The sequence below is a fragment of the Lactuca serriola genome, chromosome 1 (genome assembly GCF_051521515.1).
Source record: "Lactuca serriola cultivar US96UC23 chromosome 1, Lser_US96UC23_V15, whole genome shotgun sequence".
Taxonomy (NCBI): domain Eukaryota; kingdom Viridiplantae; phylum Streptophyta; class Magnoliopsida; order Asterales; family Asteraceae; genus Lactuca; species Lactuca serriola.
The window spans coordinates 139,328,090-139,346,069 of NC_136408.1; the positions used below are offsets into that span (position 1 = coordinate 139,328,090).

General features: G+C 34.6%; 1 protein-coding gene across 1 annotated transcript; it reads right to left on the bottom strand.

The window, feature by feature from the left end:
* Positions 1-11,733: 11,733 nt before the first annotated feature.
* LOC145099419 (transcription factor bHLH144-like) lies at positions 11,734-14,240 on the bottom strand. Its single transcript, XM_079036995.1, has 4 exons — positions 14,011-14,240; positions 13,370-13,514; positions 12,922-13,105; positions 11,734-12,837 (listed from the first exon to the last, which is right to left on the bottom strand). The coding sequence occupies exon 4, from the start codon at positions 12,555-12,557 to the stop codon at positions 11,910-11,912; it is 648 nt and encodes a 215-aa protein (XP_078893121.1). The 5' UTR covers positions 12,558-12,837; positions 12,922-13,105; positions 13,370-13,514; positions 14,011-14,240; the 3' UTR covers positions 11,734-11,909.
* Between the last annotated feature and the right edge of the window lie 3,740 nt (positions 14,241-17,980).

The following is a 17,980-nucleotide window of genomic DNA, read 5'->3' on the forward strand; positions in this document are numbered from 1 at the left end:
AGTGGGGTGCAAATGGATCTTCAAGAAGAAGACCGACATGGACGGTAATGTACACACTTATAAGGCACGACTGGTTGCAAAAGGTTATTCTCAAACTCTGGGAGTTGATTATGATGAAACCTTTTCACCAGTGGCCAAGATAAAGTCTATTAGGGTTCTGTTAGCCATTGCTTCATTTCATGATTATGAAATATGGCAAATGGATGTCAAAATCGCTTTCCTTAATGGAAAGTTGGCTGAGGATGTTTACATGGTTCAGCCAGAGGGTTTTGTCAGTACAGAGTACCCCAATAGAGTGTGTAAGCTCGAGAAATCCATTTATGGATTGAAACAGGCACCTCGCAGATGGAATCTTTGCTTTGATGAGAAAGTCAAGGAATTTGGCTTTTCAAGGAGTGAAGACGAATCTTGCGTCTATATCAAGGCTAGTGGGAGCATAGTCAGTTTTTTGGTACTGTATGTGGATGACATACTACTCATAGGAAATGACATCCCAACCTTGCAGGAAGTAAAGTCCTGGCTTGGGAAGTGTTTCGCTATGAAGGACCTTGGTGAAGCTGCCTATATCCTAGGGATAAGGATTTTGAGAAACAGGAGTAAAAGACTAATTGGACTTAGTCAAAGCACCTATGTGGACAAAGTGTTGAAAAGATTCAACATGCATAACTCGAAGAAAGGTGAGTTACCTATTCAGAGTAATGCCAGATTGAGTAAGACACAAAGCCCTAGCACTGAGGCTGAGATAGCAGAAATGAGTCGACTACCTTATGCTTCAGCTGTAGGATCGATCATGTATGCTATGACGTGTACTCGACCTGATGTAGCCTTTGCTTTAAGCATGGTTAGCAGGTATCAGGGGAACCCTGGCAAGGAACACTGGACTGCGGTAAAGAATATCCTCAAGTACCTGCGAAGGACTAAGGACTGGGTCCTTACCTTCGGTGGGAGTGATGACTTGAGAGTAGTAGGGTATAGTGATGCTAGCTTCCAGACTGATAGGGATAATTTCCGCTCTCAGTCGGGCTGGGTCTTTACCTTAAACGGAGGAGCAATTTCTTGGAAGAGTTCCAAGCAGGAGACAGTGGCTGATTCCACTTGTGAATCAGAGTATATAGCAGCAAGCGAGGCAGCAAAGGAGGCGATATGGCTAAAGAACTTCATCGGAGACCTTGGAGTTGTACCAGCTATAAAAGAGCCAATGGAGATTTTCTGTGATAGCAATAGTGCGGTTGCCTTAGCCAAGGAACCAAGGGATCACGGGAGATCCAGACACATCGACAGAAAATACCATTTTATCAGACATCGAATCGAAGAAGGACTCCTCGTGGCGAAGAGGGTATCATCGGATGAGAACCCAGCAGATCCCCTCACGAAGGGACTGAGTAGGGTTAAGCATCTCCAGCATGCTCGGAGCATAGGGCTGAAGGATGATATAAGTTTTAGTAGTTAGATAACCCGGAAATTTGTAAAGTGTAATTGACATTTGATGATGAATAAAAGGTGTTTTATTTATGAGTAAAGTGTTACTATCTCTTGTCGATCTTTTACTATATTTCTTTTGCATGTTTTGACTTCCAGAATAATTATGTTTGGTATATCATATTATTCAAACCTCCACAGTCGGTCATATGTCGGAAGTAGGTATGAATCAAGACTGTCATGATTGGTTGCAGAGGTCCAAGGTGTTGGACATGGCTACAACAATCATGAGTGCTCATAAGTTCTGAGCATTGGACTCAACCTACGCTCACTGGAATCACTTCATGGAATTTTATCTCGAGTGATCGTGAGACGGTAATATCATATAAGTCTTCAAACCTAGAGATATGAGTTGTTACTTACGAGTTGGTTATGCATTGATTGTACGTAAACGCATTGGTAACTCGATGTTATAAAATGTGCCTTTGTGTGTAATTCAATGAGTGGTAGAACAAACATATGAGTCGAAGTTTATCTGTTCCTTCTTGGATTAGAAGCTGATATCTGGGCCCCTCGATGATTTTGTTTTGACCTATGTATCGGGCCCAGTCAGAACTAAATTGATGTGTTCAGTTGAGTTCTATGTCAAACAAATCGGAAATCGGGAAACAAATGCTGGACAATAAGCAAGACTATGTTCCATGTATTTGTCCGGCTGATATCTAGAACAGAGGATTATATGATCACTTATCTAAATGGCGCGTTCTAGTTCAACAGAGTTTAAAGAGCTACGAGTGCTGATCGGTTCCTGAAGTTATACTTGCGAATATAGTTACTAGACTTATCCAAGTGGGAGACTGTTGGATATAGTGTCTAAGTCCATAACTATATTTGGTATGTACTTGACCCGACCCGGCATGGTCCATTTGGGTTGCACTTCACCCGAACAATTTATGGATAATATTTGAGAATAGTACAAGTTATGATTTATTAATATATTATAAGTTCTAATATATTAATATAAGATCATATTATTTAATTAGTAGTGATCTATAATTAATCTAGGATTAATTTTGTGATCAAAGATATTACTAATTAAATATGGGCTTCTATATTTATATAGTGTGGGCTTATGCTTATTTGGAATGGGCTAGGCTTGGATGGAGAAGTCCATGGATACTCCATGGAGCTTTAACCCATGGATCTCATGGAAATGAAGAGACGTGGGTATTAGGGTTTACATGGATGTAACCCTAATCCACCACACTATATAAAGGAGGCTTTGGTTCTTGAAATCACACTAGTTGACACTTGTTGAGGTGAGGCCGATTTCAAGATAGTAGTATCTATTCTCTCAAAGTTCCAAGTTTGTGGTGATTTGTGATTTCCACTTGAGGCATCCACACTATTGGTGCTAGGCTCTAAAACTCCAAGCAATCAACTACAACTTCAAGGTAAGCATTTCTACTATCTTTATTTGATTCATGTTCCCCATGTCATGCTAGTTAGGATATGAACCTTGGAAAAAAAAATTATTTGCATGTATCTTAGACAAACATAGATCCAAGGTTTATTAGGGTTGCATGTACACTTAGGAAGTGTTAGAATGCCCATAACCCAACACATACTACCTTCCACACCAATTCGTACTTTCCTCAGGAATTGCTTTGACTCCACCAGGTCCCTTATCCACTACTACTGCTCCCAGCACTATCTCATCCTAGGATTACCCTAGGGAAACCTCTGACTCGACTCAAACCAGTCCTCAGCTGCTGAAGGTCTCCTTGTGATGCCAATTAGCCATCACCTGGATACCATCATATGTGACGAGGCTCAGATAATCCTTCAAGTAAAAGACTCGTCCCTAAAACGGTTGGACTCAAACAAGAGCTGTGCAATAGGGCCAAATCCAGCACTCTGAGATTATTCAACCCTGATCACATGTGACGTGACGTATTCACCTAATGTCTAACTCCCATCACTCCGAATCCCACAATGCACAAAGCAAGCAGCATTCAGAAAAGGGAAAATCTAACCACAACATACTCAAGCAATCATATCCACATAGCAAGAATCTAAACTAGCATGCAACACAAACTAATAGAATCACACAAACTCATAAACTCAGGCATAACCTAAACAGGTTATCCTACTACTGTCTAATCAACACTATCATGCAGCTCAAAAGCACATATAACAGGCACATCGCTTGATTGCATGCACCACACCCCTTTTCTCTTTTCAAAGTTCTTTTCTTTCTGAATTATTTTTGCTTTTCTAAAACTGTTTTTCGTTCTCAAAATTCTTTTTACAAAACTGTCTTTTCATTTTTTGAAAACTTTTTATCCGACCCCATAGTTTGAGTTCAGGCACAGCCGAGAGTATGCCCGAATCCCTCAAACCAAGGCTCTGATACCAACTTGTAACGTCCCAAAATTCAAGACTAATTTTTTTTTTTAATAAAACATTACTTTAAGCAAGGTCATCAATCCAAAACATAAACAGAGTATTAATTTCCAAAACACATATTCGTTATCAGAGTAAACATTCCCAGGCTGTCTAATCTATGGTGTGTGCCATGCGATCACCCCGAGCTCTTCCCTCCGCTACCGGAAGTACTTGAAACCAAAACTGAAAACCGTAAGAACGAAGCTTAGTGAGTTCCCCACCCTACCACGTACCATGCATAACCACATACTGCACATACTGGGCCACGCCCGCTAACCTAGGCCTCGCCCGATACAACGGCCCCGCCGCTCCAGGCCCCGCCTGGCTTCGAGCCCCGCTCGGACACAGATCTATTTTACTTAGGCCTCGCCTGTCACAGGGCCACGCCCACTAACATATAATAGCACATAAACGTATCACATCACATAAGCTAATCACATACTAACGGATCTTATCCTAAGGCCTCGCCTGGCACTGGGCCTCGCCTTTGTCCTGCTACTGATGAGTCATGGAACCCCGTCCATGCTCCTACTGATTGTGAGATACGGGCCTAGCCCACACTCACTCTTTTCCTAACTCGGGCATCGCCCCTGATCTGCTGCTAATGAGTTGTGGAACACCATCCACACTCTGCTATTGGTGAGTTACGGGACCTCGCCCACACTCACCTCCCTACTAGGCACATACAAGCATCACACAGACAACAAGTATAAACTATCACATAAACCATTCCTTGGGCACCCGCCCGCTACCAGTGGACCTCGTCCTGAATATCATACCAGCATACTATGCCTAGGGCTAACCCCCGGGTCTTCTACTCAGAACTACATGGGCCGACATTGTGGCCTTAGACCCATTCACACAAAGGGAAACTCACCTGCACTGGCTAAACTTGTTGATGATCCCACTAGCCGCTGCCCAGCAACTCTCTGAGCTCCTGCTCCACTCGCTCCCCGAGCTACCAATATCAATTCAACACTGAGTCTTACTGACCCCCGAAAGACAACCAAGCCAACTCTGGTCAAAGTCAAAGTCCTAGTCAAAGTCAACCTTCCAGATCAACCCTACTCGCCGAGTCACCCTACTGACTCGCCGAGTTCATATGTTCAGAGTCCTTCCATTCGCGACTCGACTCGCCGAGTCAGTCCATGACTCGCTGAGTCTACCGATTTCCGAGTCCTGACCTGTCCAACTCACCGAGTCTCCACTCGACTCACTGATTCGAGTCTCAACTTGAAGGGATTGGGGTGTCGCGACCTGACTCGCCGAATCTAAGAACAGACTCGCCGAGTCCAAGAAAACCTTCAACAGACTCGTCGAGTTGTTCATCCAACTCGCCGAGTTCCTGCCCAACTTCATTTGACTCGACGAGCTATTCATCCCACTCGTCGAGTTCCTCCAAATGTCCATGCTACATGCCGAGTCCACTTAAAGGACTCGCTGAGGCCATTCAGATCTCCATACATGCAGAGGACTTTTGAGTCATGCATGGACTCCAAATTGTAGATCTACCATTCCCAAGCCTATTCCTCACGTAAAGTTGCAAACTTTACGTGTAGAGAAGGAGATCTAGGAAAAATACACCATAAACTAGGGTTTAAGGCCAAGAGGCTCCATAATCAACTCAAGGGCAGATACTTTATGCTTCTCAAGACCATAATATGCTTAGATCCGAAGTAGCAACTTCAGATCTGGCTGCTAACTCAATGGATACCATCATGGCTAAAAAGCCCCAAAACTCACACATAGATCTAGGTGCAAAAGAGTCCAAGAACTAGTTTATTACCTCCAAATGTTTTGAAATATCTTCCCAATCCCAGATCTATAGCCCCTTCTTGCACCTCCAAGATCCTTCTTCCTTCTCCAAGCTTTAATGCACTCTTCAAGGCAACAAATGGCTCAATTAATGGATATGGCGGCTAAGGTTTGGTGTCCTGGGTTAGAGAGGCAGTAAAGGAACCCTAGGGAAGAGAATGAGGCGCTTAAATAGGCTCCAAGTCCCGAATTTAGGGTTTTCCTCGCACAGACCAGACTCGACGAGTCTCCTTGGCCGACTCGCCGAGTCGGTCACTTACTCCTCGACCCGGATCCCGCTCGGACTCACCGAGTTCCTCCTTGGACTCGCCGATTCGTCCCTTAAAATTAGGGTTTTCTTTCCTTTCTTGGCCTTCCAGACTTTGGGTGTTACATACCAATATTGCAATACACTACAAACCTTAAGGACCATTTCTGTAATTTTATAAATTTAAAATTTTGTATACATATAAATTATAAATATAAATTCCGTATATATATATAAACTATAAATATAAATTTTATATATATGTATATATATTTTCAACAACTTGATAATTTTTTTTATCTTTTTGACATTTTGTTTTCTATTTTTATTTTATAATTTTAGTTATTTATGGTTTTTTAATGTTTTTATTTATTTTGATTCAAGTAAATAAACTTAAATTCGATAAATCATATCGAAACTTTTTTCCTTAATATGAAATGAAACGTTAATGTTTTTTTTTTAATTTTATGTTGTTACGGTTTATTTTATTTATTTTTACTTTGATGCTCTATAGTTAATATCGTTAGCAACTTTATGTTTGCATTTATCATTATCATTATTTCACTTTTTGTTGTTTTTTTATATATATTTAGTTATTTATTATTATTCTATTGTTTTTATTTATTTTGATTCAAGTAATGAAAAATAGAATAACAAAAAAACAAAAAATCAAACACCAAAGTTGTAAAATACTCTAAATATTAATACATTTTACACTTTTCATATGTTTTTTTGTTTTTCGCAATTTTTTTTTATTAATTTTGGTTATTTATAAATTTCGTAACTTTTTTTTATTTTGATTTGTGTAAATAAAAAAGTTATGTTTATTTTCTTTATTTATATTTGTAAATATAACTATTTTATTTACGCGGATCAAAATAAAAAAAAGTTATAAAAACCATAAATAACCAAAATTATAAAAAAAAACCAAAAAAAACTCAAAAACCAAAATTGTAATATACTCTAATATATTCATATATTTTACACTTTTTGGAAAAGGTAAAAAAAAAAGTTATCAAGTTGATGCAAAATAAAACGAAAAAAATAGGAAATAATTAAAAAACAGTATGAAAAAAATTTTAAAAAAAATAATACTATGAAATTTAAAAAATTCGAAAAAACCAAAAAAAGATGAAAATGTAAAATGTATTAATATATAAAATAAATAAAAACAATAGAAGAATAATAAATAATTAAAATTATAAAAAAACAGAAAACAAAAGGTCAAATAATGATAACGATAAATGCAAATATAAAGTCGCTAACGATATTAATTATGGAGCATCCAAAAAAACATGAACAGTAATGACATAAAATTAAAAAAAATAAAAAAAAAAACATTAACGCTTTAATTCACAAATATGAAAAATTAAAAGAAAAAATAATTTCGACATGCTTTATCGAATTTAAGTATATTTACTTGATTCAGAATAAATAAAAATATAACAAAAAACCATAAATAACTAAAACTATATAATAAAAATATAAAACAAAATGTCAAAAAAAAAAAAGTTATCAAATTTATGAAATTATAGCCACTCGAGGCTATAACTCTATAAGTATAATTGTTTAGTGAGTTCCCCAAAATACCACAAACAACACATATTAGCCACTCGAGGCTATAACTCTGTTTGACCCTCTGGTCAATGTGTCTCAGTGGGACCCTCCAGCCCCATAACTCTGTGGGCCCTCTGGCCCTAACTCTGTGGACCTTCCGATCCTAACTCTGAAAACTCTGGTACATACATGGCATAAATCACATAGAAATCACATCATGCAAAAGCATACAAAATACTCTGTCACATAACTCTAATTACCACTCTAGGTAAAGTATGGTGAGAAGACTCACCTCGGGTAACTCGGTAAAATCTCAAACTCTGTAAAATCCAATCTAGCATCCGCCTAATCATATGAAATAAAACTCTAAATCAATACATCCCTTAGGGCTAGGCTCTTCCCTCTCTTAGCACTCTCAGAAGGGTAAAAGACCTTTTAACCCCTCTCATGGCTCAAAGACCCTAAAGTTGACCAAACCCTAAAAGTCAACAAAAGTCAACTCCCCGGGTTACACTGTGCATACCACACATATACGTTGGGCGTACCCGGTGTGTTCACAGAAAACGGGGTGCACGACCCCTTACGCCGCGCGTACTGGGATTACGCCCAGCGTAACTCCCAATTTCAGACTCTAAGTATTTTGGGGTCTTAATCAGTTAAGACCCACGTCCAACTTCTAGATCTGACCATTTATAACCCTCTTAATCCATAAAGTCGGTGACTTTAAGCCTTTGCATGGCTGGACAAGTCACTATCACCCATAATACTCCACTTCGTAACACTAGAAAGCTCAATACTCAAGCATGACCTCATATCCACGACCAAGACTGAAACTTTATGGATTTATAACACAAATACCACTGAAAGGGGACAGATCTAGGTCCATGGAGCACATTACACTCATAAAGTATCCACCTTTGGGACTTTTAACCCTAAAATGGTCTATGCAATCATCTAACCAAATAAGGAGAAAAGTTTTGAACTTTATACCTCTAAATGCAACTCCTTCCTCTGTAGATCTCAGATCCAAACTTGCACTTCAAGCTCTAGCCTCCACAAGCTCATCTCCTTCTTCTTCATTAACACACCAAGGCACTTTTAGCTCGAAAACACTCACTCTCAAGCTAAGGACGATTGGGAGGCTCTCTTAGGGTTTCACTCACTGATATGGAGGCTAAGAAATGAGCCTTAACATCCATTATATAGTGCACAAGTCCAATATTAGGGGTTGCGTCTGGACCCATTACGCCCAGCATAACCCTGGGTATACCCAGCGTATCCAGGCTCATTTGCTACAAGAACTCTTTCAAAGGACCACTTTTGACAACTTGACAAATTTGAAGGATATAATAGCTTTACCTGGATTTCGGGATGTTATATATATATATATATATATATATATATATATATATATATATATATATATATATATATATATGTGGGAAAAGTGAATATACCCTTAAGGGTATATAAACTTAGTAACCCAAACACACCATTAATACGTCGTTTTGTTTGATATATTTATTATAATATTCTTGAACTTCAACTCCTAACTAAATTTACTTTCAAGATTTACGAAATTTCACTATTATCTTTCTGTTACATCACATCTTTTCGCCGAACACCTATTAGGCGGTATAGATTGTAGTTGAAAATGAAAATTATGTAAGAGGAAGATAAATGTGTAATTTATAAAAATCTTGGAAGTAAATCAAGTTTAAAGTTAAATTATAAGAACGTTAGACAATTAGAATGTATTATATGATACAAAACCACGTAATATGGTGAGTTTGAGTACCTAAGCTTATATACCCTTAAGGGTATATTCACTTTTCCCTATATATATATATATATATATATATATATATATATATATATATATATATATATATATATATATATATATATATATATATATATATATATATATATATATATATATATATATATATATATATATAATTTCAAATTTAGAAATTACATGAATGGTACTTGAGTTTGTAGTGTATTGCAATATTGGTACAATAGCAAAATAGTCTTTTTCATTAAAATCTAACAGCTGAAAAGTTAGATTTAATGGCAGGAGGATCTTTGATGTAATTTTACAAACCATCGGGACCAGTTGCGTGACTTTTTGCTAGGAAGTCCTCAAAGTGCGATATTCAATAAACCATAAGGACCAATTGTGAAATTTTGTCTTATTTTTATTTTTTTCTTATTTTTATTCCGATTATTATTATTATTATTATTTTTTGTATTTTTACTTTTTATTTACGTTTTTAAAAAAAATGTAAAATGTATTAATATATTAGAGTATATTATAATTTTGATAATTTATACTTTTTGTAATTTTTTTATTTTTATTCAAGTAAATAAAATAATAATGTTTATATTTGTAATTTCGGTACAACTAATTTTTTTTCTTTATTGTTATTATATTTATGTTACGAAAAAATAAAAATTAAAAAAATTAGCTCGTTTATTGAGAATTAGTGTTTTAATGTGTTATATAACTTGCAAATTAAATCATATTTTTGTATGTGATATCAATAGTTTAAATCGAAGATAATATTTTTCAATTTGATAATAGACTAAATGAAAGAATAAAAAAATAATAATAATCGGTTTTTATAAAAAAAAATTGTTATAGTAATTTATATTGAATTCGAGTTAGTTTACTTAAATCAAAATAAATAAAAACATTAGAAAAATCATAAATAACTAAAATAAAAAAATAGAAAAGAAAAGGTAAAAAGGTAAACAAAAAAAATCAAATTGTTGAAAAATAATGTTAAAAAATAAAATCAAAAAGGTATGTAAAAAAAGAAAATAAAAAATGCATATATATATATATATATATATATATATATATATATATATATATATATATATATATATATTTATAAAAATATCGAAAATAAACGAAGTATACAAAAAATGAAAAATAAAGTTAAAAAACCATGTGGTGTATTTTTTTACAAACCTCAGGGACCAAATTTAAACTTTTTAGGACTGATTTTGCAAAAATTTTAACCAAGTTAACTATGAAGCTCGTTAAGTGGGTTAGAATGATAATTCTACAAGAAAATTGTGGTTATAGCAATAAAAAAATATATATTAGGTCTTTTCCAATTACGCGTTAAAAATTTAGGGTTTTTATAATATTAGTCCTTAAATCAAAGATATTAAAAATGGGATTTTGATCGTAGAATTGTACGATTCTACGATCCCACATCTGTATTCTTAACAAACTCATTTTTATGTAGAATTGTAAAATCGGATTATGGAATTATAATGGCGGAAATTTCGAGTCTACCTAGGTTAGTTTTTTTTTAACCAACTTTCATTCTCGTTTGACTCAAATTAAATGAGTATAGTTCTAAAAATATAAAAGGAAACAACAAACGGAAAGCAACTATTAATGTAGTTGAACTCTTGAAGTTTCAAAACTGAGATGAATATGGAATATAATTTCGTGATTTGTAAATAACTAAATATACTCATCATTTTATTTATATATTTATTTATTTATTTTTCATTTTAACATGATTGTTAAGCCGTTTTAGACAAATTTAAGACGGAAGTAACATGAACAAAATAGTCCAATAAATTATTTTAAAAAAAATCAATCGGTCATATTGTATATATAGTGTTATATATATAGTGTTATTGGCATTCCATAATGGTTTGGAAAGTGAATAGTAGGCACATAATTAATGTTGGATAATTAACAAGAAAGATTCTTTACTTTTGATATTGTTTTCTAGATATCCGAATAAAAGCTAACTAAAACTACGATTTTGTAAATCCAAAAACGATTCCACGTAGAATCTCAATATTGCTAACCTTACTTTAAATTTTTTATTTTTTAGATTGATTGTCTTTATGAGCAATCTTGCTTATAGTTTTAGTCAATCGACTCGTTATGTATTTTTTATGTTCTTTTATTTAGTTTGAACCTCTCTCACACACACACACAAATAACATGCTTCCCTCCTTCCCTTGTTCTCAAAGTAAAGGGCAACATCTCGCAACAAATATCTTGCTTCCCTCCTTCCCTTGTCTCAAAGTAGGTACGACATATATCATCCCTAACCTCAAATTCCAATGCCAAATGATAACTTAAGCTTTTATTTTATGATTGTAGTGTTTATGAATACTCACAAGTGACCAAAATCCGTCATTAGAAAGCATTAGTGTTGATTAACCATTGTGCACATCAAACCTCAAAATTAAATACAAAGAAATTAACCAAAACAACCATTTATAAGCAACAACATAACAACAATTCATGCCCACTTTCACCAAAAAAGAAACCAAGTAAAAGTACCATTCAACAAAATACATACCCAAAACATCTGACTTATTCCCAACACTTCAACAACCTTCAATTCTTCAACTTATTCGCGACGCCTTATCCACTTCAATTTTTCATATTCGCGACGCTTACATTCTGCAATTCAACTTTAAGTGTTTTTAAGTACTTGACAGCTTCATCAAGCACATCAACAGTACTCATTCTTTTACTATTCGGCACAATTCCTCTCAATGAATCCACCATCTTCTTCATTTCGCGACGCTTTCTGTCACTAACACCACTCGATTTACACGAAGCCATCGATAAACCAAGCCCGCTGCCCCTGCCCGAGCCCTTTCCGGGCAGCCTCGAAGAGCAAGAATCCGCAGTGTCAATTTCGTCATTTCCATGCGTTCGGGCAGTACTAACTTCCTCCTCCTCTTCATACCCTTCTTCCCCTTCATCTTCTTCGTCTTCAAAACTCATTAATATATCGATATCCGCTGAATCTTCTTTCATAATAGACTCAACTTCTCTAGGGGCATTTTCGTCATTTCGTGTAACATGGATGTAACCCGGTGCGGGAACAGGAACCGACGGGTGGTACATTATCTGACTACGGTTATCGGTCCGGTCAAAGATAATGAAATTTCTCGGGCAGATTTTCGAGGGTTGAAAGTCAACATTTTGACCGAAGTCAACATTTTGACCAAAGAATGATGTGAATGGAGGAGGATTAGGAAAAGGGAGTAAGTGGTGTTGGTCGCTTTGCATTTTTACTATTTTTTCTCTTTTCGGGTTTTTTTTTTTTTTAATTTAAGAAAAGAATTTTAAAAGCAATGTGGAAAGAGCAAATGATGCTCTTAAGTTATTTCCATTTTTCGTGAATATTTATAAACGAAATTTAGTTTACTAGCAGCCAAGAGACAAATCTTTTTCACTCTCTTCTAATTAAAAAAACAACCAATGAGAAGGTGACACCTGTCTATATCCAGAAAACTTCAAGGGTAACAGACTACGTAATGGGCTTAAGCAACTGACGAAAGTATTCAGCCTGTAATATAAAAACAACCAATGAGAAAGTGACACCTGTCTATATATAAACATTACCTCTTAGAAATTTAAAAAAAATACTTACCTGACAAACTTGCATCAAATTGTAGTAAGCAATGACCCCAACACTCATTTTAATCTTACCAAATTCCTTTAAAACTCGAATTCTCTTTTGTGCAACACCAATGAACATTCTCAGTCCTCCACCCAGTATTTAATAACAAATAAAAAATTTGTCACACCACTAAAAAACCAAAAAACTTTATACCCTGCATCAAAAAAAATAATAATAATAATCCAGAATTAGAAACAACATATTTTAATTTCTTAAACAATGTACCTAACAAGAAAAAAGATTAAAAGTACAATGTAATACTTAATTCCGTAGATTTTTCAGATTAAAATGGTGTTACAATGTTATAATAGAAAGAAATGAAAGTAAATGTTGATACATAAATGTAATAAGTTGATATTATAGGTAGAGAAATGTAAGTGTATTGTTAGTATGAGTTATATAACAAAGAAGCATATACCTAAGAAATCTGAGTTTACAGGATAACACGAAAGAACACCACCAATGGCAAACACTTTCCGAAGTAATTAACACCCAAAGCCGTCCAAGGCATCTTGTTTTTCTACTTTAAAATCAAATCATATGATAATCCCCAACACGTAAATCTGAAACGCCATAACCAAAAACTCGATGTTAGCATCAATTATGAGAATAAGAACACATTATTCCGATTTACAACCTCCGAATTCAATCGATATGGAAAAAATAAGAATAGATGTTGCAGGGGAATGGAAAAAGATACAGAACAGCTCATGAACTCAATCGGATCAATTATCTTCTATTGATGATTGCGAACAGAGAAAACGATCTAACTAAGATGAGTTCACGAATACACAGTGGTTTCAACTTTCAAGCAAATTTGTCACAGATCTGAAGAATAAAGCGTGTAGATTTAGCGGATAACGGAGAAACGAAGAAAAAGCTTCTGACGTATATTATATAATGTATTCAAATTGTATATACAGATCTTCATAGCAAGAAACAAATTTTAGGAAAATTACAATTCGATAACAAGCGAGATCCATAAATCAAAACTGTTTAACACGAAATCCAAATAACACCACAGAACTTGAGCTAACAAATCAGAACATAGTTACATACCGATATCAAAATTGGCACAAAATCAAAAACGATCGTAGCTTTGTTGACAAAAGGAAGCTCGAAAGATCTTTAATTTCTTATGCAGGTGTATAGAGAAATGGAAAAAAGAGAGGATGATAGAGGGGATCTAGAGTGGGTGTGGTTTGATTTTGTGGTAGTTTTTTTTTTTTTTGGGGTTTGTTGGAGAGTGTGAAGGAAGGATGAATGTGAGCCGTTGGATTGAATTTGGAGGTGGGAGAAAAGCTTTACGCGTATTGCGGTGGGTGAAAGTCGCCGTTGGATTGGGATATTAAGAGCATGCGTGGGGGACCCACAAAGGGTTTGACAAAATGCAAATCCTGTGGAGTAATCTCTTGGGATATGGTTTTGTTTTGTAAGCATGTACTCGACTGGTACTAGTCCTTTTTTTTGCATACCATGACACGACACTACTACTATGCATTGGTAAACTCTTTTTATATGTTTGTGCATGGGTTAAATGATTGTTTATTTATTTAAATAATAATTGTGTTTTATGTAATTGTGGTTTGTTTTATGAATAGAATATGTAATGTTTGTAACTTGTTGAATTGTTCAAAAGATGGTGGTTAATGTATATCAAAATTGTTTAATAGTTTGAAGTATAAATTCATAAAATATAAAATATTGTTGTAAATATAAATGTAAGATGTCATTGTTTGTTTAAACTTTTTTGTATATAAATGTATTTGATCAATTTTGAAGGAAATGGAATAAGCTAATCAATATAAATGAGTGTTAATAATAATAATAATAATAATTATTATCTTTTTTTTATTTGGAAAATGACAACAAAGTTTGTATTATAGCATTTCGAGGTAGCAAAGTTTATTTCGGAGTTTATGGTGGTTGTCGGGATATGACCATTGGAATTTGACACTCGTACATTTCAGATTAAAAGATGTGTTCCGGATTTCAGTCTGGAATGTATGGTATTCCATATTGCTAAGTATTAGGGTGTTTCTATTGCATTGTTGCTCGCTTTTGAGAAAATCTACTTATCTGTATACATATAGTTTTGTGACACTGAAAAAATGAGTTCATATAATCAATATTTCAGAGTCTATGTTTATAGTGGAAGGTAATGGGAGTGAATCGACATATTAATGATATATATTGGTCCAGACTACACCTGTTTTGGTGTTGATATAACCACTAATATCAACTTCTCTAAGTTGGTTAATGTTACGAGTGATATTTTTGATGGGTTTTAGCATAAACATACAATCATATGTGTACATGCAACCCTAATAAGATCTATGTATTTTCTAATTGAACATATCATATGAACAACAACATGCAAACCCTAGATCTATAGATAATAATCGAAATTCACATAATAAGGGTTAAGATACATATATTTGATTGTTATGTAGTAATAATAATCCAAAACCTTGTAGATCTTGAAGCTTAAGAGCAAGTATCACAAGTGTAATACCTCTAAGGGATGAGGAAGTCTTTCCCTCTCAACCCACTGTCACATCAGCTTTTATCTTTTATCTTTCTTCCATCTTTTCCAACCTACAACACATGAAAACCCTATCTTTCTTAACCCACCTAACTTATTCAATTTTTTATTTTAAAATAAACATAAACTAATAAAAATTATTCAAATTAATTCATAAAATTGAAAATTAATTTATAAAAACAAATTATTAGGTATATTTGATATTATTATAGTTTTCTAAATTTAAAAAATATGTTATATATATATATATATATATATATATATATATATATATATATAGAGAGAGAGAGAGAGAGAGAGAGAGAATGAAAAAAGGCACGTGTTATCATCACATGCATGAAGATAGTTAAAGACAAACTTAAACTTTTTAAGTTCACGGGTTGGTAAGCCCGTGGAGATGATGAAATGCAACAAATCGTCGGAACCCATTTTTGAAGGGGACATAAGCCGGCGGTACTGCCGGTACCTCCCTAAACCGCCAGCAAACTTAACTTGGACTCCGCCCTCCCTAATGAATCACAAACACACTTAGCAAGAGGATGAGATGTGAGAGGGAGGAAGATGCTTCAAATTTTAGCTACAACTCTCTAGGGTTTCTAGTGGTCGAATTCATCAAGGGCATGGGTCTTTATATAGTGAGGTGACTTAGAGCCAAAGTTAGGGTTAATAGTAGGAAACCCTAATTGCTTTGCTTAAGGACCAAGCAAGCCTCAAACCTTCCATCTACAAGCCCTTAGACAAAAATTCTAGTGCTTCTCTAGAAGATTTTTGTCCAAGCCTCTTTAGAAGGGTTCTAGAGCTTCTTTCCTCAACTATCAACAAATTGCCAAACAGTCCTTGTGCTTTTAATCAATTCAATTAATCCCAAAATTAATTCCAATTAATTTCTTATTAACTATTAACTAAATAATATGATTTCTAATTCACATATTATTTACACAATACATTAATAAATCATTCATTTCAATTTATTAATCAAATTAATAAATTCTTCCTCTTCTCAATTCATCATCATGTCTAGTTGCTAGTATGAAGGCGACCTAAAAAGACTGTGCTACTATCAATTCAACTATATACCAATTATAGTTATGGGCTTAGACACCTAATCCAACAGTCTCCTACTTGGATAAGTTTAATAACTATAGTTTCTAATATAACTTCAAAAACTGATTAGAAAATTATAGCTCTCAAAATCGTTGTCGATCTTTGACCTAGTTAGTAATGTGTCCTAAGATAAGTGATCATATAATCCTCCGTTTTGCAAGACATCATGTGGAGAAACAACATGGAACTGAGTCAATCTCATTGTCCAATACTTTGTTTCCCGATTTTCGATTTGAAATGACAAAGAACTACTAATCGAACATATCAATCTAGTCCTGGTCGGGCCCGACACTATAAGTCAGCATCAAATCATCGAGGGGCCCAAGATATCGCTTTTCCCGTTAAGGAAAAAGGAATAGATAAACGTTGACTTATATGCTTGCACTACTTATTCATCAAATCATGCACAACAATATGTTTTATAACATCAAGTTAGTGATGTGTTTACATATCATCAATGCACAACCAACTTGTAAACAACAACTCATATATCTCCATTTAAAGATTATAAGATATTATCATCTCAGCGTTGCTCGTGATAAATAATATAAAGTAATTCTCTGAGCGTGGGTTAATCCAATACTTAAATTCTCCATTTCAAAAGTACTCATGAACACTACATCAAACCTTTTCAATGTCTAGACCCTTAAACAATCTGCAGTCCAATTCATGACAGTCTTGATTCACTACTTACTTCCAAAAGTATGAAAGACTGTGAATTATTTGAATAATCTAATCATTCGGGAAGTAAAACATGCAAAATGAAACACAATAACAAAACAATTGACAAAAGATAGTAAAGAATACTCATAAATAAATCTCCATTAATTATTCAGCAAATGTCAATTACATTTATTTGTTACAAGTTTCTAAATATCTATCTAACTATTAAAACTAATATCATCCTTCAGACCAATACTCATTGCATGATGAATGTGCTTAAACCTACTTAAACCCTTTGTGAGGGGATCGGTATGATTCTCTTCTGATGATACCCTCTTCATGACGAGGTGTCCTTCTTCTACTCGATGTCTGATAAAGTGGTATTTTATGTTGATATGTCTAGATATGCCATGATCTCTTGGTTCCTTGGTTAAGGCAACCGCTCCTTTAGTATCACAGAAAATCTTCATTGGTTCCTTTATGGTTGGCACAACTCTAATATCTCTGATGAAGTTCTGCAACCATATAGCCTCCTTTGATGCTTCGCTTGCGACTATATACTCTGATTCACAAGTAGAATCAACCACGGTCCCTGTTTGGAACTTTTCCAAGTTACTGCTCCTCCATTAAGGGTAAATACTCAGCCAGACTGAGAATGAAAGATCTCTCTATCTATCTGAAAATTGGCGTCACTATACCCAATTACTCTCAAGTCAT

Excerpts from the sequence above, each read along its gene's own strand:
- LOC145099419 (XM_079036995.1), bottom strand. The coding sequence starts at position 12,557 with ATGCAAAGCGACCAACACCACTTACTCCCTTTTCCTAATCCTCCTCCA.